At 43.6% G+C, this 24950-nt stretch overlaps 2 protein-coding genes and 2 pseudogenes across 3 annotated transcripts in view; 3 read left to right on the top strand and 1 right to left on the bottom strand.

Annotated features, from left to right (window-relative positions):
• Nucleotides 1-596: 596 nt before the first annotated feature.
• LOC125547048 (protein FAR1-RELATED SEQUENCE 5-like) lies at nt 597-3336 on the bottom strand (annotated as a pseudogene).
• Nucleotides 3337-8380: 5044 nt separating this feature from the next.
• The window catches only part of LOC147980823 (uncharacterized), a 40357-nt gene continuing 23787 nt past the window's right edge, over nt 8381-24950 (top strand). The window contains exons 1-3 of the mRNA XM_087516968.1: nt 8381-9058; nt 14445-14479; nt 21538-21637. Of these exons, the coding sequence (XP_087373094.1) occupies nt 8381-9058; nt 14445-14479; nt 21538-21637 (813 nt within the window). The remainder of the gene's footprint in view (nt 9059-14444; nt 14480-21537; nt 21638-24950) is intronic.
• Nucleotides 9808-11079, top strand: LOC147980825 (uncharacterized; annotated as a pseudogene).
• LOC147980824 (uncharacterized) lies at nt 14678-20354 on the top strand. Of its 2 annotated transcripts, XM_087516967.1 has the most exons (8): nt 14678-14777; nt 14852-14920; nt 18712-18765; nt 18859-19335; nt 19650-19724; nt 19917-19973; nt 20064-20137; nt 20204-20354. In XM_087516967.1, exons 3-8 carry the CDS (start codon nt 18730-18732, stop codon nt 20283-20285), a joined length of 801 nt encoding a protein of 266 aa, XP_087373093.1. In that variant the 5' UTR covers nt 14678-14777; nt 14852-14920; nt 18712-18729; the 3' UTR covers nt 20286-20354. The 2 variants fall into 2 exon arrangements, with proteins under 2 accessions (XP_087373093.1, XP_087373092.1); XM_087516966.1 differs by having other exon boundaries at nt 19917-20137.

Raw genomic sequence — 24950 nt, 5'->3', positions numbered from 1 at the left:
ATGGATTTAGTAATTACAGTGAAGTTCGACATCATCAATGAAAGTCAATACACTGTACTCACACATGTAATCGTGTGCGAAGTTGAATAATCGCAATAATAGGGTGGGGTTGGGGCGATTGTCGGGCTGTTGTTTCTCTTCATCTTCATAACTTTTCAATCTCACTAAAACAAAAGGAAATGTAATGCAACATCCTTTCTATGTGGCAACGGGCATGTCAAATTTTTTTGCTACAGTTTCTCCAATACGTTTTTGATGGAAAAGCTTTTAAAAAGGATGCTTCAATGTACTTGTATGTTTAAGTAGCCAGCAACAACATCATGCATTGTTGTCCCAAGGAAACCTTTCAAAATAAAAGCTACAATGGTGGAAGTACAATGAGCCAGCAACAATATCATAAGCAACAGGGGGAATTGTAATTTCAGAAAAAGAAGAACATTATATGAGGCACAACTCAATGCATGATGAAATAACTACTTTTTGTCCTCTAATGTAAATTGCACCATTCTCTTTGTCAAGAAACTAATCTATGTAACCAATATTACAAATGTGTAGTAGCAAGAGAGTTTTCTTTTTCTTTTTCTGGTCAAAGTTGATCACAGCCTAAGCTCTGTTGCTCTAGCCATGTTAGCATCTGTCTTCATTGCAGCTTTTAGGTAGGGACATTCTTGCACAGCATGACCTTGCTCTTCACAGTAGGGACATTTTTTGACCCCCATTGCAGCCTTCAAGTACTGGCATGTTTGGACACCGTGACCTTCTTCGTTGCAGTACGAGCAAGGAGGTGCTTTCTTCTTACCAGGTTTTCCTCTGGGCTTGGTTTGCTTCTTTTCATCTTTCTTAGCTTTATTCTTATGTGCATCTTCCCGTTGCTCAAGCAGAGTCTTTCTTCTCTTTGATTTTTCAGTCGGACGCCCTTTTTTTGGAACACGTGCGGGGTTTTGAAGCATGGCATCGCCATCAGGTTGCGGCGCAGTGGTTGGCTCGGGGGTTTGTTGTTGCTGATGCGTTGCTTGCTGCTGATTTGCTTCCTGTTGTTCTTGGAGCGCCCCTTGCTTCGCTGCAGCTACGAGGGGCTCAAGTTGGTGAGCTGCATCATTCATTATTTTGTAGGCAAGATCGTTGCTGCAAGCTTGTGAAGCCAACCATGTATACTTTCTGCACAAGGCGTTGTACTTGAGAGTGTTGGTTGCAGGGTGCCCAAAATCTAGGAGACATCCACCACTGCTCATTGCCGTTGTCGCAACTTCTGACCACCTCTCTAGCATGTATCTTTGTGGAATTTTTTGGACATTGAGATGCACCATTACCCTTATGATGTGTGCACAAATAATCCCATTCATCTCAAAACAGTTGCAGCTGCATTCAAACTTCTCCTCTGCCAACACAACATCTCCTCTGCCCAAAATCTAGGAGACATCCACCACTGCTCATTGCCGTTATCGCAACTTCTGACCACCTCTCTAGCATGTATCTTTGTGGAATTTTTTGGACATTGAGATGCACCATTACCCTTATGATGTGTGCACAAATAATCCCATTCATCTCAAAACAGTTGCAGCTGCATTCAAACTTCTCCTTTGCCAACACAACATTCACTGAAAATATTCGGGGGTTCTCAAAGTAATTTGAGTGCAACTCAAACCTCACGCTTGCATTGTCAAGAGCAGGGGCCATGTTCATGATGGAGCCTGTTGATGCCATGACCTCTTTTTGAAACTTGAGAAACACGCTTTGGGTATAGAAGTGAACTGCTTGGCGCTCAAAGTTGTACCTGAATGTTGCAATGAAAAGGTCAATGATTTTGAGTTTTTCAAGTTCCCTGTTCTAACTTTTTCTCTCTACAAAGCACACACATACCTTGAGTAAAGTGGTGCAGTTGTTGCGTGGCCTATGAAAGCTTGATTGTCTTCACGGTCCAACATTGTTTCTTGAAGCACCTCATATTGTTGTACAAATCTCCAGACAGAGTCTTGAGGGTTGACAAATGTCTTGAAGTAGGAGTTGAGACCCTCAGACCGCCCTGTAGTGCTTGTAAATGGGAAGAAGTTCTTTCGGAAGTATGCTGGAGCCCAGGTCTCTCGCGTACACCACATGTTGCTTAGATGTCTGTTGTCAACCAAGTCAAAGCAATGCAGCATATGCTGCCAATTCTCCTCGAACTCATCCACCGTCTCTGAATCATTGATAACCCCATAGAAAACCTGCTCAAAAATTTCATCCATGCTCAGGATCCTACCCAACATTTCCCTTGCTTTTCGCTGGACGTGCCATTTGCAGCACCTATGCACTGTGTTTGGGAAGACATCTTTTATTGTTGTTTCCATTGCCTTGTCCTGGTCAGTCATTAGGTGCAACGGGTGCTCATTATTCATTGCAATCATCCAATGTTGAAACACCCACTTGAAAGTTTCTATTTGTTCATTTGGCACCAAGGCACAACCTAGCAGCACAGTTTGCAAGTGGTTGTTCACACCAACAATAGGAGCGAAAGGCAGATTGTACCGATTTGTGCAAAATGTTGTGTCAAAGAACACACAATCTTTGTACTTTGGGTACAATGCTCTTGTCCTTCCATCCACCAAAAACAGATCTGTCACTTCATTTGTTTCTTTGTCAACTTCTGTTGTGTAGTAGAATTGAGCATTCTCAGCTTGACGCCTCTTAAAGTAAGCAACCGTCATATCCATGTCCTGAAATGACTGATTTTGTCGCAGCTTGGAACACGCATTTGAAACATCCCTCTTCACACATGGCAGTTTCCTTCGGTCTCCGCCATGGACCATTCCAAGCATTCCCATGCAATTTGTAGTTGATAAGTTTACATCATGCATTGTCATCAGTAGTTGGTAATCTTCTTCTGGAATTTTGCAGTGTGAGCGGTAGAACCTCACAATCTCCTCATGCTGCATCAAAGGGTGTGTATGATGTGCAACAAGGTAGGTAACAACCCACTTATTGCCCCTGAGGCCAACAATCATATGAGCTTTGCAATCATAACACATAATCCGATTCCTCTGATGCTTGGCTGTCACATCCATTTCAACCCCAGCCTGCTTGCTTGATGAGCTTCCCCCTGCTGCAATTCCTTCCGAGTGGCTGCTTGTCTCACATGTAGTCTCCGGTTTGCCAGCATGCACACATTGGAAGACCCTCTTGATAAGTTGTTGTGGACCTTTCTTCTGGCTGTTTTTTGAGGAAGCTATGCGTGAGCCAAAGCCCGTTCCAAATGTGTAGTGATTATAGAACTTTTTGGCATCTTCAATTGAGTCAAATTCCATGCCAACATAGGGCAGAAGTGGCTGAAATATCATCATCCTCATCTGCATCATGCATTCCACCATGAGTGTTTAGGACACCATCTGAATCCCCACAACCATGAATTGTGAAAGGTTGCTGAACAAAACTCTCCTCATTTGCCGCCCCATCTTCGGTATGCTACATCATTGCAACAACAGTAGAACAACACCATCAGTAGTAGTGAAGAACAACACCAGTTTTTTCATTGCAGTATGCACAAGCTTTAAATAACATATCCTTTTACAGAGTTTTATGCTTGCTAAAATTGTAGAGGCCAACAACACTATAACATATCCAAGCCCTATAATCTACCAGTGCTTTTTGCTATTCAGCAAGCATTTTTTTTCATACAGCAGAATTTTTATCTTTGCACAAGTAATCTCTGAATTTTAAAGAAATCAATGTTTTTTTCAGTGTGTGCTTACATCCTGTGAATCTTAAAGCAAGCAACATTTAGTGGTGTTGCATAGCTAACACACATTCAGTTAAGCTACACATCCTCTGAATCTGAAGCAATGCAACCTTCCCATTACATAACTTTTTTTCCTTACTGAATTGAAATCAAAGCAACATCTAGTTTTGTTTCAAAGCAACATCACCTCAGCTGCACACTAATTTGTGTTAAATGACAGTGAACAATGAGCAAAGCAACAAGGGCAAGCAACAAAGCCATTAGCATAGGAAATGTCAATGCAGCAGAGAAAGGGGAAGCTCACCCAATTTGAAGCGGATCCGGCAGGAGGTGCATGAGTGAAAACAATTGGAGGATCTCTGTACACGGGACCTTGTCTCTGGGATCTAGGGCGGTCGCCGGAGCTGAAGTTGTCCGCCGGGGAACAGAGGAACCCTCGCCGGAGTTCCAAGCCATGGCGGAGTAGGCCATGTCTCTGGCGATGTGGTGCACCACCGCGGGAGGTGGAGTAGGTGGAGGGGTGGAGGTGGAGAGAAGGGGTGGCGCTCGCGGGTCGTTGTAGTCTTCAGCGAGCTAAAATCGTAGGGCAGGTGGAGGTGGAGGAAGCCCCCGTGATTTGCGGCCACAGGTGGGGATCTGTTCGCATGTGGGGCATCTTGTTTCATTGCAATGCAGCGACCACTACGGGCCGACGGGCTTTGCAAGGGGGAAGCGTGCACGTACAGATCGGACGGACGCGGTGCTTTACATCGGACGGCCGCGAAGGCGACTTACGAATCGCCTAGCATCGCCCAACCTACGCCTAGCACCGGCCATAGGGAATTCTGCTGACACAGTTCGCAATCAAGATGCTTTCTATCATGTCAAGTACTTGAATGGGATTAAGGTCAATAACTTTCCGTACCATAGGTTGGTGCTCAAGGTAGGCGTTCCCATCATGCTTTTGAGGAATCTGAACCAATCAACATGCTTATGCAATGGCACAAGGCTCATAGTCACAAAGCTTGCTGATAAGATTATTGAGGCGGCTGTCATCACTGGTTCAAACATAGGTGATGTTGTTTTCATACCAAGGATAGGCCTGACTTCAAAGGATCCTAAATGGCCTTTCACTTTGCATCGTCGTCAATTTCTTGTTAGGGTGTCATATGCGATGACCATTAACAAAAGTCAAGGGCAGACTCTTTCAAATGTTGGTTTATATATGGATACACCTGTGTTCACACATGGGCAACTCTATGTGGCTGTATCGCGTGTCACTTCAAAAAAATCGCTGAAGATCTTAATCAAAGGAGAGGATGATAAGACTACTTCTCAGACAAGGAACATCATGTTCCCTGAGATTTTTCAGTCCATTCGTTAGGTGCTATCGATAATAGTCTATAGTATATATCATAAGATTTTGCTGATCTATGTTTTGTTTCTCCTATAATCTTCCTATGATAGAGTTGCAGTTTTTACATGTTCTTAACTTATTTTGGCTTCCATCCTGTCTTATGCAACTTCGTGGCCCAAATCACTTTTGCGATTGCATGTTATGCTTCTTTGTCACTTGATCCCCTCATTTTGCTTTCTCTTGAGTTTGTGCCTCATCAAGTAAGTATGTATGAATGGCCTCATCAGATTTAAACTTTCTTTCCCTTCATTTGTTCATCACTTTGACTTTTGCTTCCGCACTGCAGATGTCAAGCGGAAAGTTTAGCCTTCTCTCACTGGTCCATACCAAGGAACTGTACTGGAATGCGAAGGTTCTGGTGTCTCGCCTGTGGGAGTACCGAGGTGCAACTGACGATGGCCCACTCGTGCACACTGGCATTGTGGTGCTTGACCAAGAGGTTTGTTTTGACTTGTGTCATCTTTGCTTACACTACTGTTGTTGACCTCTGGCCCTAATTACTGATGTGGATATGTAGGGCACCCACATGTATGGTCAGATCCCTCTAGAGCCATCAAAACTTCTGAGAGATGTCTTAAAGGAAGGCGAGGTCTATTTGATAAACAGATTCGTGTGCAAACAATCCAAGCAGACTTAGAGGGCTGTTGAAAGTCCATATATGATGTAGTTCACTTGCTTTACTACCGTGATCCCTCAGCCTGGTGATGAAGACTATCCATACTGCACTTACAACCTCCTGCCCTTTTCGGATATACCTGTGCCAGGCCCACACACTCCTCGCTTTCTTGGTTCGTAATTCTATGCTTCCTTTATGTATGCTCTCTTTACCGCTGGTCTTTCATAATGTCATACTAATGTTGTTTTGTTGCTTGCAGATGTCATTGGTAGAATTACTGCGGTCACAGACATTGTTGTTGTCCACTCTCAGTACCAGCCCGAACCTTCGTATACTAGGACTATAGTTCTTCAAAATGAATTGTGAGTTGCTAGCTTACTTCTTCTTTCTTCCTCTTATCCTCTGCCCTTTCCCTTTCCTAACATGCTCGCGTTGATTTATAGAGGAAATGAAATCAACCTTGCTCTCTAGGGTTCTCGAGCTCGTGCATTTGAAGCAAAAGAGGTTCGTGCTGCAAGTGAAATAGGAGCTGTTGTCGCTATCTTCGTAGGGACATTGCCAAAAATATACCAAGGTAATTCTTTCGCTTGCACCTTGCTTGTCGTATTGCATCCTCTGCCACCTTAATACAGATTTTTACTTACCTATCTCAACATGCCTGAAGGGACTGGGTGGTAGCTCTGCTTACCGCTGGTGTTGGCTGCAGGTTCGACGGGAGCACAGGGGCGGCTTCGGGCGATGCAGGGCGCTGCGGCGGATGGAGCTCGGTTCCTCGCCTCGCTGGAATATGAATGGGACGGCGGCGACCGGCGCTGGTGGTGGTGCCCGACGGCGAGGGGAACTCCGGTGGTGCTGCTGATTGCGGCAGCGCGCGGAAGCACGGGAGGAGGGCGATGGGGTCGGCGTGGAGGCTGCTCGGGCAGGGGAGTGCACGGGAGCTGCGGGCGTCCAGATCGGGCACGAAGGAGGACGGCATACGGGGACGAGGGGTTGGTCAGGCGGGGCTGTGGTGATTGGCTCATTGGGGAAAACGAGACTGGGAGGAATTTTGGATCGGGAGTGGTTTGGTGTGGAATCCGATGAAGAGAGTGGCGGCGGTGGGATGGATCCCAAGAAATTAGGGATTTGGTCTAGGGTTAGACTAGCTATATATAGTAGGTGGGTTAGACTTAGGGGTATAACGTCCCTCCGATCGCAATCGAATGATCGCGAATAAAATAGCTAGGAAGTCCAAATAAGAAAACGGTGACGTTTTGTAGACGTTTGGGGATGATCCGGACACAACGGTGGCGACAGTCCGGGTCGGGTCCGGGACAATTTCGGACGCGCACGTGAGGGGTTCGATGCACTGTGCAGAGAGGGTTTCGGACCGAGCGGTCGCATCGGACAACTCCGGAAGCGAAGAGGGGAAGGAGGATGGACTAGGTGGGCTGCGGGTGGGTTGTGAAAAATGGGTTGGACTAAGATGAGAGGGGGGGAGTGCAGCCCGGCAACTGTTTCCGGAGACCGAAAACATCCGACGTTTGACCGGCTATATTGCCGCTATAGTTAACCGTTGGGGCATCAAATGAACTCCGAATGCGATGAAACTTGATAGGCGGTCTAGCTACACTAAAATAAGACCACACATTAACTCTCATCCCATTCCGAGAACATTTTCCGGCCACTTATAAAATAATATTTCGGACATGCCGCGGGCGCGTGCAAGTGTGTTTGGGCTCAGAACGGACAACGGACGGAACTGGGGGAACCCGGACGGATGGAAGTTTCGAAAACATGATGTTGAAATGCACATGATGGCATGATGAAAAGCAACACGCAAGCAAATGACATGGCAACGCCGGCGAATAACTGGAGGACACCTGGCACATCGGTCTCGGGGCGTTACAACTTTATAGTACCAATATATTGCAATATTGTCTAATATCACTCTATGGCCCAATGGCATTTCTATCGATCCATAACCGAGGCCATTCTTCTAGCATGCCACATCCACCCAACCTTATCCTGTTGCTCTAAAAAAATAGTCCTGTCTGCTGCCCCGTTCTTATCTCCTTCCCACATATGCTCACCCTCGTCCGCTCACCCTCGTCTGCTCTCTACCTGCACTGTACCCGCGGTCGCCTGGATCCCCCGCAAGCAGAGGAGCTCCCAGCCAGCCAAGTTGCAGGTAATCCTCATGAAAACCTCTCGCTCCCTCCTTCTCATTCCCCCGTGGTGTTTCTGGCTGGAGAAATCCCCATCCCTCTCTCTCTCTCTGAATCGTTTTGATTTCTTGCATCTTAGATCCGTTCATCTATTATGATGCTCACCAAGGGCAACAAGATCCTTACCAAGGTATATCCTTATACTTTAACTCCAGCCATACTCCTGCTTTACAATACGCTGTCCATATAAATGCTTTCTTATTATTTTCTTATGCACATAAAATCGGTTGGAGGAATGGTCTGATAAGTTTCGTTTCCTGTCCTGGTACATGCTTGGCTCTCCCGATGTCCTCATGATATTAAAATTACGTTTTCCCATAGGTTCAGTACAAAGTTCTTTAATTGTTAGTGCATATATATGATCTAAAGTTCAGTGCTTATTGTTCTTAATGGAAGCTGTGTTTATACCTTCTGCCAGCCCTCTGGGTGTATCTTGTGGATCTATTCTCATGGAGTTGGTTGAGCTATCCAGCACATCACTGGCTGAAGCAATGTTCGAGAAACTCGGTCTCCCTAAACCAGTGTACTTTGTGCATCATCTTCCACAAGATCGATTTAGAACAGAGATTCAATTTCACCGCACAAAAGCACGGTACCATGCTTCAGCGCGCCGGACTAAATTATCAAGCCATATATGTCAGAATGGGGTAGCATCGATGAATCGTGCAGCCGAGAAGGCCATCGAATACATGCAGAACAAAGAGGGTAAGGTGCTTGTGGACTATAACTATTATCAGCTAGAGCAAATGAAGATGGCACATACAAGATTATCAGCCAGGTTGCTAGAACAGTCAGATGAAATCAACCAGCACAGCAAAACCATCAAGCAGATAACTAAAGAAGCATGCGACTATGTGGAGCAAGTGCGCAATGCATCAAACAGAATCCAAGACCTTGCTGCCGTTTTCTTGGACCCTGCTACCTCACTGTGTGTTTCTAATATGAAGCAAGCTATCATGGAGATTCACAGTTCAATTGTCGCACTTCAAAGCTCTACAACTACGACATCTCAGTTCCTAGGGGAAAAAGGCATGTACTCAGATGATGAAGTGCCTGAACAGAGCTACAGTGGCCACTCAGATGAAGATTCAGTCGATGATATTCATCAACACATGGATGATGACTATGTCCCATCCCCATGAGCGTCATATTGAGCCTGCTGAACTGTCTCGTTGCCATGTGAAGCTGTATATGTATGGCTTCACCGCTAGGAAGCGGCTCTGTGTTTGTTGTGTTCAGTCTCCTAGGTTGCTTAAATAAGATGTGAAGCTGTCTACTCATAGCTTCGACCTAGAAATCTTTATCCTTTCTGAACTTCAATCTGGACATGTATAAGTGTAAAGTCTATGTCCTCGTGTTAAGACAGTGTTATTTATCTGTGCTACGCCTTTGGTTTCATCCGCTGTGATTCTTCCTTTCAATATCTCCGCTATGAACATACATTCATTTTCTTTAATCTTCCAAGATCAAATCAATGAACATTTGCTAGCGTAATATACAGATAACTATTTACCCTTTTTACTCAATTCTCCTTGTTCATCAACAGATAAAAAACAACCCTCTTCACCCATCGATTCAGTGTTACCAGAGAGCATCTCATGGAGAAGAACAAATCATGGCCTTTCGACCTACCCACAGGTGTATGAATTTACTAATGCTACACCAAGTGCCATTTGAGCAGGCATACATATCTTTTCATCTTTCTAACTTCCTAACACATTTATTGCTACCACAGCCGATCAATTGAGCGAGTGGATGTTAACAGAGAGATACATGATTGATAATATTTATTCTTCACAAGGTTTTATAAGCGCAGTAGAACACAAGACCAGAGAGGTTGTGGAGCTGTGTTCCCACTACATACTAGCACGGTGGGATGGATTGCCTATGGATGAGCACCACGTCACGCCACTCATTTCGGAACATCTTCATCTGCCATATCAACCATATCTGTATCCTCCATATGAAAACGCATCCTGGTTGGTGCTAGATTTAATGAATGAGGCAAACACAGCTTATGCACGTGCGGTTCTGTCCAGTGGAGTGACCATGGCACTAGATGGGACTGAAGTTCTATGTTACCCTGTGAAAAATGTTGGTGTGCCAATGGAAGCAATACTGTATGATTTTTCAGATTAAGGAAATGATGGAGACAGCGATTGCACATCTAAAGGTAAAGATCTATGGTTTGCCGTTACATCTTTGGACTAGAAGAGCAATTGAGCGTGCCCTGCAGCCACATTGCATTGTTGAGAATGTTAATCAAGCCAATCTCAGCTTTCGTAAGCTTCGATCAGTAAATTCCACGGCATGGGCTGTTAGAACTGCTGTGCCATTCCCATGGTATATACTTGTTCATGTCTCCAGCAAGTATGACAAAGGAAGAAACCAAAGCAGTGGCCACAAGAACATAGAGACATTTTGTATTGGTGTTGACAGAATTAATATTGGAACTCCTCATAACAAGTCTCTTCAAAGAACACACATGAGGATTCCTTCTTTCTTGCGGGCACTAAAGAAAGGAATGGTTTCCCATTCATATTTAAATGATGTTGACATACCAGCTGACCAAATGCGGATATTGGAATCATCATTCCTCCTGGTGTCTTGCGATGAGGGAAAAATTATCACAGAGGATAAGTTAACACGCTGTTTGCAGCAAATGCAGATTGAATGTCCTGGAAAAGCCATAGTCAAGCAAGTTGGCAGGTTCAAATACCTTGTATATTTCCAAGGGCCAGTAACTACAACTTTGTTTCACATGTTGTCTACTGATGCTGCTGGAATCCAGCTACCTTTTGGTGCGTTCTTAGTTCAGAAATGGTCAATGTCTGCTGGAGCTGTATCTTCTAGCCTCTCTCGAAAAGAACAAATAAGAGCTACAGGGTTGCCAACTGAGTTTTACACCCCGTCTATAATTGAAGACATCCTGAGCCCTCACTGCATGTTAGAAAACAACAGCCATTAAGTTGATGATTCTCCTGATGTTTGGTTCTATGAGTGTGCCATGTGGGCAAATGAAAACAAAGATATTCCAGAGGTCATATCTATTTGGACTGCTCCAAATGGATTAATAGTGGAGCAGTCACCTGTTCAAGATCTTCAGGTTCCTCTGCAGTTGTACCATGCAAGAATTATTATCCGCTAATATCACCATGCTTTAGGAGCTTAGATCACAGTGCCGACATATCTACCTCAATTGGGCAGCCTTCATTATTTACGTGTTTCTGTAAATAAGTAGAAGTCAGACTGCTATGTCTACACTTTTGCACCATGCAATCTGTCGCTTGTTGCCTACTACTTCTCCCTCGCGTATCTTTTTCTTTTTATGTTCTGGCTATGCCACTCCAGGGCTGTCCTCCTAAGGATAATTCTTGCTTGTCGATCTTCCTTTTTAATTAACCAGCCCATTTCGCAAAACAGATGTTGTGTTGTTTAAAATTCACATGCGCGGTACTGGATTTTAATTACACTTCTTTGAACCCTTCCAATATAAGTATTTTTCCTCTAATATATAACTGATATATGCGTACTGCAGTAGAAATTACAGAATGGTGATCCACCTGATTATTCATTACTGAGGAAATGTTTTGTTTTTCACACGTTATCTTCAGTCTTAACTTACGTTCTTACTGCCTTCATACAATTTATGATTCAAAAGAGGCTGCCCAAATAAAAAAATAGGCAGTCCGGTTATTTGTATTTCTTTCATTATTACTTGATTTTTTATTCCCTTTCTTTCTTTCTTCGGTTTTCTTCAATTTATCTTTGTTTCTTTGTTGTGCCTTTTCTTTTCCATTGGTTTCCCTTGTACATTTTTTCTATATACCATGAACATTTATATATATACAGTTTTTGTTTTTTTCCAAAAAATGATTAAAAAATCTGATTTTTTTCCATGTCTACGTTTTCCATACACATTGTACGTATTTTGTATACATCAGGAATATTTTTGTATACACGTTAATTTTTTGCAAATACATGATTAAGATACTTTTGAACTTATACTTCTTGATGTATAACTTTTCATGAAAATTGTACACTTTTTTACAATAGGAATTTCTAATATATACACTTATTTTTTTCATATACATGATTACTGATTTCTAACACATATATTTTTTATGCTGCTTTTTACATACACATTGAATTTTTTTCTACATCTGGGATTTTTTATATGCACGCTTAATTTTTTTAAAATCCATGATTAACATTTTTGAAAATTTATATTTTTATGTCCATTATTTCCACACACACAATATGTTCTGTATACATCGGATACTTCTATTAGTTTAGCCTCGCGATATAATATGTGTCCTATAAAACTAATGATTAGCCCTATAATAAATCACATCTATTTTCGTACTCTGCAAGCACATCTTCGCTTACGCCCACAAAACAAAAAGGGCATGTACATAAACTTCAGCATATGTATAAAGGTTCCACCCGCCAGCCCATATGCAAGCCCATTATTCCATGGGCTAAGAACCTCATGACAAATACAACCTTTTTACCAGGTCCGTTCCTTCTGCCTTATCCTCTCCTTCAGACCAACCGAAACCGAATCCTCTCTGCTTCGGGTGAGTTCGTCCCTTCTTCAATGCTCTCTTACCATTGCAGCACCAGATTTCTAGGCCTCCTTACTTCCCTGGAAATTTACTGTTTGTTTCAATCTGCAGACTTTCGTCTGCCCTTCTGTCTTCCTTGACAGCGATTTCTACCGCTTGTTGCCCCATCCGTTCTGCCTGCACAGGTATTTTTGTAAATCTCAGATTCAGCTTATCTCGCTCCACCGTTTAATGCGCATGTGCTTGCCTTTGTTACATTGAAGATTATGAACGTCGCATGAAAATGAGAGAAATCCCTGTTTATTCACTCGCTCAGTCAAATAGCCTGATATTTACCCTTGACTTTGTCTAGGTGAACAGAGCACTCCGCTCGAGTTCATGGTTTTCCTATACTGCAGCAAATTCTTTATTTCCCTGGCTTGTTCATGCTCATAAAATTACATATACCAGCTACTGAATCGACTGTTACTCACCAAGCACCGCACATTTTGCTTCATCCATCTATACATATAGAAGATTCATCTGCTTATATTAACCATAGATTGCTTGCTATCCTGTCGTCTCTGCTTGCTATTTACCTCGTGCATGTGCTTTCCTGCCTTCGATGAAACACCATTACACCACTGCATGATATTCTCACTTCTCAACTAACATCCTGTAAAAATCTCCAGGATAACATGAACACTGAAAATCACCAATATGTTGTTGATGCTAATGGATTTGATAGAGTTATCGAGTCTGAGGTCAACAAGAAAAATATAATGCCAGCATCTTATGCGGGCAAACTTCGTTGCATGGCTGAAAACTTCCACGATGCTGTCGCTGTTTCACGTGTCCATGGCTCACCTGATATATTCACAGACTTCACGTATGATCCAAACTGGCCTGAGATAGTTTAGGGTCTTGAGCATGGACAACAGGCAGTCGATGAGGCTGATTTTACTGCTCAAGTGTATCAACTGAAACTCCTTGAGTACGTGGAAAAAATTAAGACCGGACAGGTGTTTGGGCCTGTAGTTACTGGTAATGTAGCCAGTATCTTCCCTTGGTTTCCTTAACTTTTTCTTCTCCATGCATCTTAATTTCCCTGTTCTTCACTTGCCCTCTTGTTTTCCAGTCCTCCACTCCGTGGACTTCCACAAGAGGAGTCTGCCCCATGCACATATCCTTGTTTGGCAGGAAAAAGATTATGGGCAGGTCATAACGCCAACTTCCCTAAATCCTCTCTTTCATCTGCTATTAGTATTTCTACCAAATTTAGATTCTTCTTTCTTTTCCATGGTTTCTTCTTTCAGAATTCCTAATAATTAAGCTGCCCATGTCACAGGGATCTGCGTCCACTAATGTTGATGATGATGCTCTTGCGATTGCACATGCTAACGCCATGGAGGCTGCACTTCGCTGATTTGGATCTAACAACTAAAGCCCTATCCACAAAGACAAGTGAAAACTGCTTTGCCATTGCTGTTTTCACACGATTGGCCAAGTTCCCAAAATAGCCTGTTACTATGTTTGTCGCATGTTTGTAAACCAAGTGTTTGGCAACCTCCAATCACACATTCCCTTATTTATGATCTGAACTAGGCTATTTTCATGCTCTATGAATATCGTTATTAACCCTTTGTTGGTGTGCCCTCTGTACCTCATGACTATTTTAATTTACTAAGATACCTGCTCTAAAGAAGAAAATCACGTTTAGGATAAACCCACACCAGCTTTTTTTCCTGTTTAGGATAAACCTACACCCAGCTTTTCCTTGGCCGTTACATCTCTAGGCCCAGGTACGTGCAATTATAATGGTAGTCTCATCCCTACCACACTCATAAACCCTACATGCTCAACCTAACTATATATCTTACCAGGCTTAAGTAGAAGAAAACAGTAGAAGAAAATAGAAAACAAGGAAAAAACAAATAATAAATGAACAAAGGGACAAAGGAAAAAGATTCAGTGGATCCGTTCGCTGCCGCTTTATATTCAGCTCCTCACGGGCCACAAGCGTCGCTGCTCGTGGGCTGACTAAATGATACATGGGCCATCAAAAAACTGTGCGGCCCAGTCGCAGCCTACCTATGGCCCGATGGCGGTAACTCTCACCTCCGAGCCCCCCCCCCACCAGGCGAGACGCCCTTATCCATCCTCTCCTTCTCCTCTCGTCTTATCCATCCATCTCCTCACACTCTTCCTCATCGCCTGCTCAGATCTAACCTGTGGCACCACCGATGCCAAGCTCAACATGGAAGCCACGAAGGCTGCTGCCGATTGACTCTTCCACACGGTATTCCTTCCGCACCGTTGTGTTTTACTCCCCTCTGATCCTTTCTCATACCTTTTCCCTCATGCTTGTTCTAGATCCACGATTTCTCTGCCGACCTGACAAGCGCCCCTTCTCCCACCGGTCAACATCGTCTTTCTCGGCAGGTAAACTCCTATTCCGGCCCACTTTTCTTCAGCGTGTGACTGCCTTTGAGGCACCAATGCATGATGCACCTAAAGGGGCTTGAGCCTATGCTTTCGATTATCCTAAACTTTTTCCTGCCCGATATAAACAAACTAGGTGAAAACGATAGGTCTACCTAATAGTTTTCTTTCATTTCAGCAACCCTGTCCAATATAGATTATAGATTATAGAAAATTGATCCTGGGCATCTTTATCTACTTAGAATCACTTTTCTCGTCGCAAAATCCAACCCGAAGAAACAACTCCTCGCCCACAGTTTTCCCTTCTTCTTCCTACCCATATAGACCTGCAGGTGGTCCTATACTTAGAGCCAGATTTTTCAGCAGTGACGTTTTGTCTCGCTTGCGGCAGGTCCCAGCAATGGCTTATGTTCCAATTTCGTCTAAGATTCTGCTTGATGCTATGTTAGAGAAGGTTGGCCTTCCAGCGGCCACCTACTTGGCGCGCCCAACAGAGGGCACGCGTCTGGAGGTCACCGTTACCTTTTACCCAATCAAGATCAAGCTCGGGAGGTCACCTGTCAAAGTTTCCCTGTCTACCTCACAGCACTAGGATCTAGCAGAAGCTCAGGATTATGTGGCTGCTGCAGAAATTAAGTACATGGATGCTTACGAGGGTGTGGTTCCAAAAGATTACCATTATGATCAACTAAGGACTATGGAAAAGGCAAATGTACTATTGGGTCAGCAGCTTAAGGCAATGAAGAGGGACAATGCATCTCTGAAACAAGAGTTGAAAGAGAGCCTTGGCAAAAACAAGCTCCTGAGCAAAGGATGGGATGGATCCTTGAGCACGGAACAGACCATCGTCAGCAACCTTAACCATCTGGTCAACAGCAGGCTAAGCCCAGGGTCTACTCCAGATTACCTGGAGCTCAATAATGTTCTTCTCAATGTAGAGGCCAGCTGCGAATACCTTCACCAGTACATTGATGAGGCCATGGTCAACCTTCAAGAAACTGGTGTGTATCCTTATGGCCAGGAGCAGTCAACAGACGATGATGAGGACCTGCCAACCTCACTTGATGATGAGCAGATCTTCGACAACGAAGGACTGCTCTACTGATTTCTGTGTCGTACCTGAAGGTCACTTCTAACAGCCTTGCAAGAATCTTCAGATCACTGCTATCATCATTAGAGCTAGTTGTTGCTCCCTACTAATATAATTATCTATAGCCATATGTAATATATATCCTATCACACCATGGCACAATCGGTTCTTCCGAAGCTATCTGCTGAGCCTTAATGATCTATATGTGTATGTGAACCTAATGATGTAATATGTCCTATCGAACCATGCCACTCTCCATTATGCCAAATCTACTGTTGGACGTTCATGCTTTATTTATTTGTTTCGCTACGCTCTGTTGTGTTTAAATCATATGTCTAATAGCATTCTTATGCTTCCAAGTTTATCTCAGCGTTATGCCATGTTTTTTTACATTTAGTTACATAGGTATGTGTGCTAACTGAATAATTATGTCACGTTATGCCTTCTGAATCCAACGAGCAAGCGGCGGCGTCAAACAAAGTCCGTGCATGCCTCTTCTACCAACTCTTTCCTTTGAGCAGTCTCATCTGCGGTTTATAATAACACACGATGTTACCTAATTACATCATGCCACAAGGAAAAAATAACACAGATCGGCGAAAATCACACCAAAGCCTACCACCTATGTTAGAAGAAATGTTATAAATTGTCAGCAATTATACATCCTAAATGCACCTGTACCTTATAGACTATGTGATTTAGGCTAAAGATAAAGTAATTAGAATATTTTGTCACTACGATAAATGTTGGGTTTCGTAGTAATTTCAAAAAAATTCCTACGCACACGCAAGATCATGGTGATGCATAGCAATGAGAGGGGGAGAGTGTGATCTACGTACCCTTGTAGATCGACAACGGAAGCGTTAACTTGGTTGATGTAGTCGTACGTCTCCACGGCCCGACCGATCAAGCACCGAAACTACGGCACCTCCGAGTTCTAGCACACGTTCAGCTCGATGACGATCCCCGGACTCCGATCCAGCAAAGTGTCGGGGAAGAGTTCCGTCAGCACGACGGTGTGGTGACGATCTTGATGTATTACCGTCGCAGGGCTTCGCCTAAACACTGCTACAATATTATCGAGGACTATGGTGGAAGGGGGCACCGCACACGGCTAAGAATATGATCACGTGGATCAACTTGTGTCTCTAGGGGTGCCCCGTGCCTCCATATATAAAGGCTCAAAGGGAGGGGGGCTGGCCGGCCAAGAGGTGGCGCGCCAGGAGGAGTCCTACTCCTTCCGGGAGTAGGACTCCCCCCTTTCCTAGTTGGAATAGGATTCGCGGAGGGGGGAAAAGAGGAGAGAGAGGAGGAAGGGGGGCCGGCCCCCTCTCCTTGTCCTATTTGGACCAAAGGGGGGAGGGTCGCGGCCCATCTCTGGCCACCTCTCCTCTCTTTCACTAAGGCCCACTAAGGCCCATATACCTCCCGGGGGGTTCCGGTAACCTCCCGGTACTCCGGTAAAATCCCGATTTCACCCGGAACACTTCCGATATCCAAACATTGGCTTCCAATATATCAATCTTTATGTCTCGACCATTTCAGGACTCCTCGTCATGTCCGTGATCACATCCGGGACTCCGAACAACCTTCGGTACATCAAAATGCATAAACTCATAATATAACTGTCATCGTAACCTCAAGCGTGCGGACCCTACGGGTTCAAGAACAATGTAGACATGACTGAGACACGTCTCCGGTCAATAACCAATAGCGGAACCTGGATGCTCATATTGGCTCCTACATATTCTACGAAGTTCTTTTATCGGTCAGACCGCATAACAACATACGTTGTTCCCTTTGTCATCGGTATGTTACTTGCCCGGGATTCGATCGTTGGTATCCCATACCTAGTTCAATCTCGTTACCGGCAAGTCTCTTTACTCGTTCCGTAATACATCATCCCGCAACTAACTCATTAGTTGCAATGCTTGCAAGGCTTAAGTGATGTGCATTACCGAGAGGGCCCAGAGATACCTCTCCGACAATCGGAGTGACAAATCCTAATCTCGAAATACGCCAACCCAACATGTACCTTTGGAGACACCTGTAGAGCTCCTTTATAATCACCCAGTTACGTTGTGACGTTTGGTAGCACACAAAGTGTTCCTCCGGAAAACGGGAGTTGCATAATCTCATAGTCATAGGAACATGTATAAGTCATGAAGAAAGCAATAGCAACATACTAAACGATCGGGTGCTAAGCTAATGGAATGGGTCATGTCAATCAGATCATTCAACTAATGATGTGATCCTGTTAATCAAATACCAACTCTTTGTCCATGGTTAGGAAACATAACCATCTTTGATTAACGAGCTAGTCAAGTAGAGGCATACTAGTGACACTCTGTTTGTCTATGTATTCACACATGTATTATGTTTCTGGTTAATACAATTCTAGCATGAATAATAAACATTTATCATGAAATAAGGAAATAAATAATAACTTTATTATTGCCTCTAGGGCATATTTCCTTCAATAAATACATAAAGAAGATATCCTTAGCTATTATTATAGATCATCATTCTTTCACACAGAGTTTCCATTATAGATGTTTACTGGTGTGCGCTTTATTATTAGATGCTCATACCGTCTCACCTTATGCCAATTGGCTATAATTACCTGCTCCTGCTTATAGCCTGATGGGCCAATGTATGTGAACAACTGCCTTCTAACCTCGCTAAATACTTATCACTGCAGGGTCAAATCCTTCTCGCCATGGATGACAACTTATTCGTGCCTCTGCTCCCAAAGGTAAGATCGCCTGACATAACCTGTTGTTGCCACCTACTCATTTCTGCAGCATCTTCAAGGAATCCTGTTCATTGTTAACTATTCGTTCCACAGCTTGCAGCAACACTGGTCACCGTCAGCAGGCAGCACATGCTGCAGTTATCCATAAATGCCCTTAGAGTTACAGCAAGCCAATCAGTACACTATGACGAAGATGATGACAGTTTCTTTGCCACTGTTGAAATACATGTTCCAGCACATGAAAACATTCCTCAGTTTAAAACAACCATATTTGCTGGACACAACTGCCAAACAACAAACGCGGCTCATGAATCAGTGAGTACTGCTGCTGTGCATTACATGCAGCAAGCAGGCATTCTAATTATCGATGACCTGAATTTCCCTGAGCTTCAAAAGTGCAAAAAAGAGGTGGTCAGAGCCAAGTCATGGTCAGACATATTTGAGCATGAAACAGTCAAGCTAAAGAGAAAAATAGGTTCCTTAGAGAGGGAATTAGCATCTCTTAAAGAGAACGGTGTTGTTCGTAAGCCAATCCAGCAACCCCAGGCAACAGAAGAGCCAGACCAACAGGTACAGGCTGAACCTTCTACACCATGCAATTTAGTTATTCTTTACTTAGTTCTTCCTAATTAGTGAATAACCTCTAAAAAATATAAATGGTACAGATATGTACCTCATACAATTTAGCTTAAATTTTTTGTTATGCTGCTGAGAAAATTTAATAAGTTTTTTCTTTGTTTATTGAAAACACGCGCCACCATTTTCATCTAAGAACTTCTATGCACAAACTGATTCCATTCAACGGCTTGAATCTCAGCTTTACTAAGCATTTTATGTTTTCCACTATCTTCCTGCCTGATGTTCCTTTGCCTCTGTGTTTAAAGCCCTCAGCTGCATTGCAAATGTCAACACCGCCTACTGAACAACAGTTTATACAGCCTATTCCAGTTGCAGACACGGTCAGTCATATCCTATGTTTTAACGTGATATATATCTTTCAACTGCACTTCGTATCCCACTACAACCACATGTAATTCCATTTCTGGTACAAACAGAGGATGAACAATACCAATGAACCAATGGATATATTTTCTAACTTCTCACTTCAGCCTCTTTTAACTCTATATTTAAAAACCTCAAATGAATTATAGGTGTCAATACCACCACATGAACATCATTGCACTGAACTTTTCACTGTTGCCAATAAGGTCAGTTATTTCCCCTTTTCAGCTAATCTATATGCATGCTGCAAGTGCGCTTTCAATACCTGTGTAATAACATGTCCTGACCATGTGCAGCCCAAAGAGAACAACAAAGGCGATGGCCCCTTCCTGTCAGCTACAACATCAGCTCATAAATTACCTTCTTCTAGGTAAGCGATTACATGCACACATTTCCAATATCTTATCACTCAAAAACTCACAAATTATCTTCTCAGTGCCAGAACTCTAACAAGAAAGCATGGCGTTGGTGCAAGAAGGACTTTGTTTGCCACCAAGGAAAAAGCCACCAATGCTTAGATGCCAAGGGATCAATTAGCAACAACACAAGTTCTATTAGCTTGTGTAGTATATGTTGGAACTCTTGGTTGTACGCTTTTGAGTAGCCTATATGAGCTAACAAACAAAACACCTCTTCTATATCAATGTATTGTACTTTCATGATTTCATCTACTAAAAATGCTTCTACAATCTATTTATCATTTGTATGCTTTTATAAACCATAGTAACATATTGCTGTTAACAAGGTGGATTAAAGTTCCAGGTCTTGGTCAACACTTTTGCCTCATTTACTTCTGAGAATAGAAAATAAAATTCAACTCTCAAGAGAGGGCTACCTACAAATTGTTGTTTTCACACGATTGTCCAGGTACCCACAATAGCCAATTACTATGTTTGTCGCATATTTGAAAAACTAGTGTTTGCCACTCATAAAGCCATGGTCAACCCCCAGTCATACATTTACTTATTTAAAATTCAAACTAAGCTATTTTCATATTCTATGGATATCATTGTAAGGCATTCAAATCTATTATAAAATATTTATTTAACATATCTATAATTACCAGTGTAATGTTTCCTGCTTTAGGATCCATGCTTGTATGGTAAACTTTACAAACTTAATATTTAATCCTAAGGTTTAGGCTCTCAATAACCCAATACTGATGCCAGTCGACAAGCAAATCATGGCAAACTCACACGCTATTATCATGAAATTTAGCTAGGTATGGCCCTCCTTACAACCATGAAATCAATAGCCAACCTTCGTATAGAAAGCAGATCAAAGAAAAGGTAGGATGTGTACACTAAAAAAGAAAACAAGAAGTAGAAAAAAAATGGAAAAACGGAAAAGGAAAAGGGATGTTCCCCTACACCCTGGGCCACGCCAGCCCAACAGGCCAAGTTGGCCCGGCCTCCCCCTCATCTCCCTCCCCGCACACTGTTCCTCCGACTGAGACCCCTTCCTCCCCGCTCGTCCCCGCCGGACCAGGCGCGGCGCCAAGCGCCGCCACATCGCCGACGAGAGGATAAGATGCCCCCGCCTCCTCGGTCCTCTCCCACCTGCTCCACCCACTCCCACTCGTCCCCTCGCCCCCTCCAAGGCCTCTTCTCCCCCCTCCCCTCCGCCTCGCCGTACCCAGCCTTCCCCCCTACTCAGCGACGGCAGCAAGAGTCATCCACGCCTGTGACAACAAAGGTAATTCACCACCCAGGTTCATTGATCCCTCATTCTCCACTTTCCCCTCACCTCAATTTCTTTCTTCCAGCTCAGATCCAACAAATCACGCATGGACGACATGGACATTGGAGCTGTATGTGATGAGGGATCTTTAACCTCGGCATTATCGAGGACAAGAACACCTGAACCCAGGGTAACTGAGGGAGTCCTGGATTAGGGGGTGTCCGGATGGCCAGACTATACCTTCAGCCGGACTCCTGGACTATGAAGATACAAGATTGAAGACTTCGTCCCGTGTCCGAAAGGGACTTTCCTTGGCGTGGAAGGCAAGCTTGGCGATACGGATATGTAGATCTCCTACCATTGTAACCGACTTTGTGTAACCCTAACCCTCTCCGGTGTCTATATAAACCGGAGGGTTTTAGTCCGTAGGATAACATATAGAACAACAATCATACCATAGGCTAGCTTCTAGGGTTTAGCCTCTCTGATCTCATGGTAGATCTACTCTTGTACTACCCATATCATCAATATTAATCAAGCAGGACGTAGGGTTTTACCTCCATCAAGAGGGCCCGAACCTGGGTAAAACTTCGTGTCCCTTGCCTCCTGTTACCATCCGGCCTAGACGCACAGTTCGGGACCCCCTACCCTGTTGGGTTTCGTAGTAATTTCAAAAAAATTCCTACGCACACGCAAGATCATGGTGATGCATAGCAACGAGAGGGGGAGAGTGTGATCTACGTACCCTTGTAGATCGACAACGGAAGCATTAACTTGGTTGATGTAGTCATACGTCTCCACAGCCCGACCGATCAAGCACCGAAACTACGGCACCTCCGAGTTCTAGCACACGTTCAGCTCGATGATGATCCCCGGACTCCGATCCAGCAAAGTGTCGGGGAAGAGTTCCGTCAGCATGACGGTGTGGTGACGATCTTGATGTACTACCATCACAGGGCTTCACCTAAGCACTGCTACAATATTATCGAGGACTATGGTGGAAGGGGGCACCGCACACGACTAAGAATATGATCACGTGGATCAACTTGTGTCTCTAGGGGTGCCCCGTGCCTCCGTATATAAAGGCTCAAAGGGGGGGCTGGCCGGCCAAGAGGTGGCGCGCCAGGAGGAGTCCTACTCCTTTTGGGAGTAGGACTCCCCCCTTTCCTAGTTGGAATAGGATTCGCGGAGGGGGGAAAGAGGAGAGAGAGGAGGAAGGGGGGCCGGCCCCCTCTCGTCCTATTCGGACCAAAGGGGGGAGGGGCGCGCGGCCCATCTCTGGCCACCTCTCCTCTCTTCCACTAAGGCCCACTAAGGCCCATATACCTCCCGGGGGGTTCCGGTAACCTCCCGGTACTCCGGTAAAATCCCGATTTCACCCGAAACACTTCCGATATCCAAACATAGGCTTCCAATATATCAATCTTTATGTCTCGACCATTTCGAGACTCCTCGTCATCTTCGTGATCACATCCGGGACTCCGAACAACCTTCGGTACATCAAAATGCATAAACTCATAATATAACTGTCATCGTAACCTTAAGCGTGCGGACCCTACGGGTTCGAGAACAATGTAGACATGACTGAGACACGTCTCCGGTCAATAACCAATAGCGGAACCTGGATGCTCATATTGGCTCCTACATATTCTACGAAGATCTTTTATCGGTCAGACCGCATAACAACATACGTTGTTCCCTTTGTCATCAGTATGTTACTTGCCCGGGATTCGATCGTTGGTATCCCATACCTAGTTCAATCTCGTTACCAGCAAGTCTCTTTACTCGTTCCGTAATACATCATCCCGCAACTAACTCATTAGTTGCAATGCTTGCAAGGCTTAAGTGATGTGCATTACCGAGAGGGCCCAGAGATACCTCTCCGACAATCGGAGTGACAAATCCTAATCTCGAAATACGCCAACCCAACATGTACCTTTGGAGACACCTGTAGAGCTCCTTTATAATCACCCAGTTACGTTGTGACGTTTGGTAGCACACAAAGTGTTCCTCCGGCAAACAGGAGTTGCATAATATCATAGTCATAGGAACACGTATAAGTCATGAAGAAAGCAATAGCAACATACTAAACGATCGGGTGCTAAGCTAATGGAATGGGTCATGTCAATCAGATCATTCAACTAATGATGTGATCCCGTTAATCAAATAACAACTCTTTGTCCATGGTTAGGAAACATAACCATCTTTGATTAACGAGCTAGTCAAGTAGAGGCATACTAGTGACACTCTGTTTGTCTATGTATTCACACATGTATTATGTTTCCGGTTAATACAATTCTAGCATGAATAATAAACATTTATCATGAAATAAGGAAATAAATAATAACTTTATTATTGCCTCTAGGGCATATTTCCTTCAGTCTCCCACTTGCACTAGAGTCAATAATCTAGTTCACATCGCCATGTGATTTAATAGCAATAGTTCACATCACCATGTGATTAACACCCATAGTCCACATCGATATGTGACCAACACCCAAAGGGTTTACTAGAGTCAGTAATCTAGTTCACATCGCTATGTGATTAACACCCAAAGAGTACTAAGGTGTGATCATGTTTTGCTTGTGAGATAATTTTAGTCACTGGGTCTGTTATATTCAGATCCGTAAGTATTTTGCAAATATTTATGTCAACAATGCTCTGCACGGAGCTACTCTAGCTAATTGCTCCCACTTTCAATATGTATCTACATTGAGACTTAGATTCATCTAGATTTAGTGTCAAAACTTGCATCGGCGTAACCCTTTACGACGAACCTTTTTTCACTTCCATAATCGAGAAACATATCCTTATTCCACTAAGGATAATTTTAACCGATGTCCAGTGATCTACTCCTAGATCACTATTGTACTCCCTTGCCAAACTCAGTGGTAGGGTATACAATAGATCTGGTACACAGCATGGCATACTTTATAGAACCTATGGCTGAGGCATAGGGAATGACTTTCATTTTCTTTCTATCTTCTGCCGTGGTCGGGCTTTGAGTCTTACTCAATTTCATACCTTGTAACACAGGTAAGAACCCTTTCTATGACTGTTCCATTTTGAACTACTTCAAAATCTTGTCAAGGTATGTACTCATTGAAAAAAACTTATCAAGCGTCTTGATCTATCTCTATAGATCTTGATGCTCAATATGTAAGCAGCTTCACCGAGGTCTTTCTTTGAAAAACTCCTTTCAAACACTCCTTTATGCTTTGCAGAATAATTCTACATTATTTCCGATCAACAATATGTCATTCACATATACTTATCAGAAATGTTGTAGTGCTCCCACTCACTTTCTTGTAAATACAGGCTTCACCGCAAGTCTGTATAAAACTATATGCTTTGATCAACTTATCAAAGCGTATATTGCAACTCCAAGATGCTTATACCAGTCCATAGATGGATCGCTGGAGTTTGCATATTTTGTTAACACCTTTAGGATTGACAAAAACTTCTGGTTGCATCATATACAACTCTTCTTTAAGAAATCCATT

The sequence above is a fragment of the Triticum urartu genome, chromosome 3A, assembly GCF_056163025.1.
Source record: "Triticum urartu cultivar PI428250 chromosome 3A, HENAU_Tu73, whole genome shotgun sequence".
In the NCBI taxonomy this organism is placed as follows: domain Eukaryota; kingdom Viridiplantae; phylum Streptophyta; class Magnoliopsida; order Poales; family Poaceae; genus Triticum; species Triticum urartu.
The sequence above is the reverse complement of the archived record's forward strand: the minus strand, read 5'-3'. Positions and strand labels throughout refer to the sequence as shown.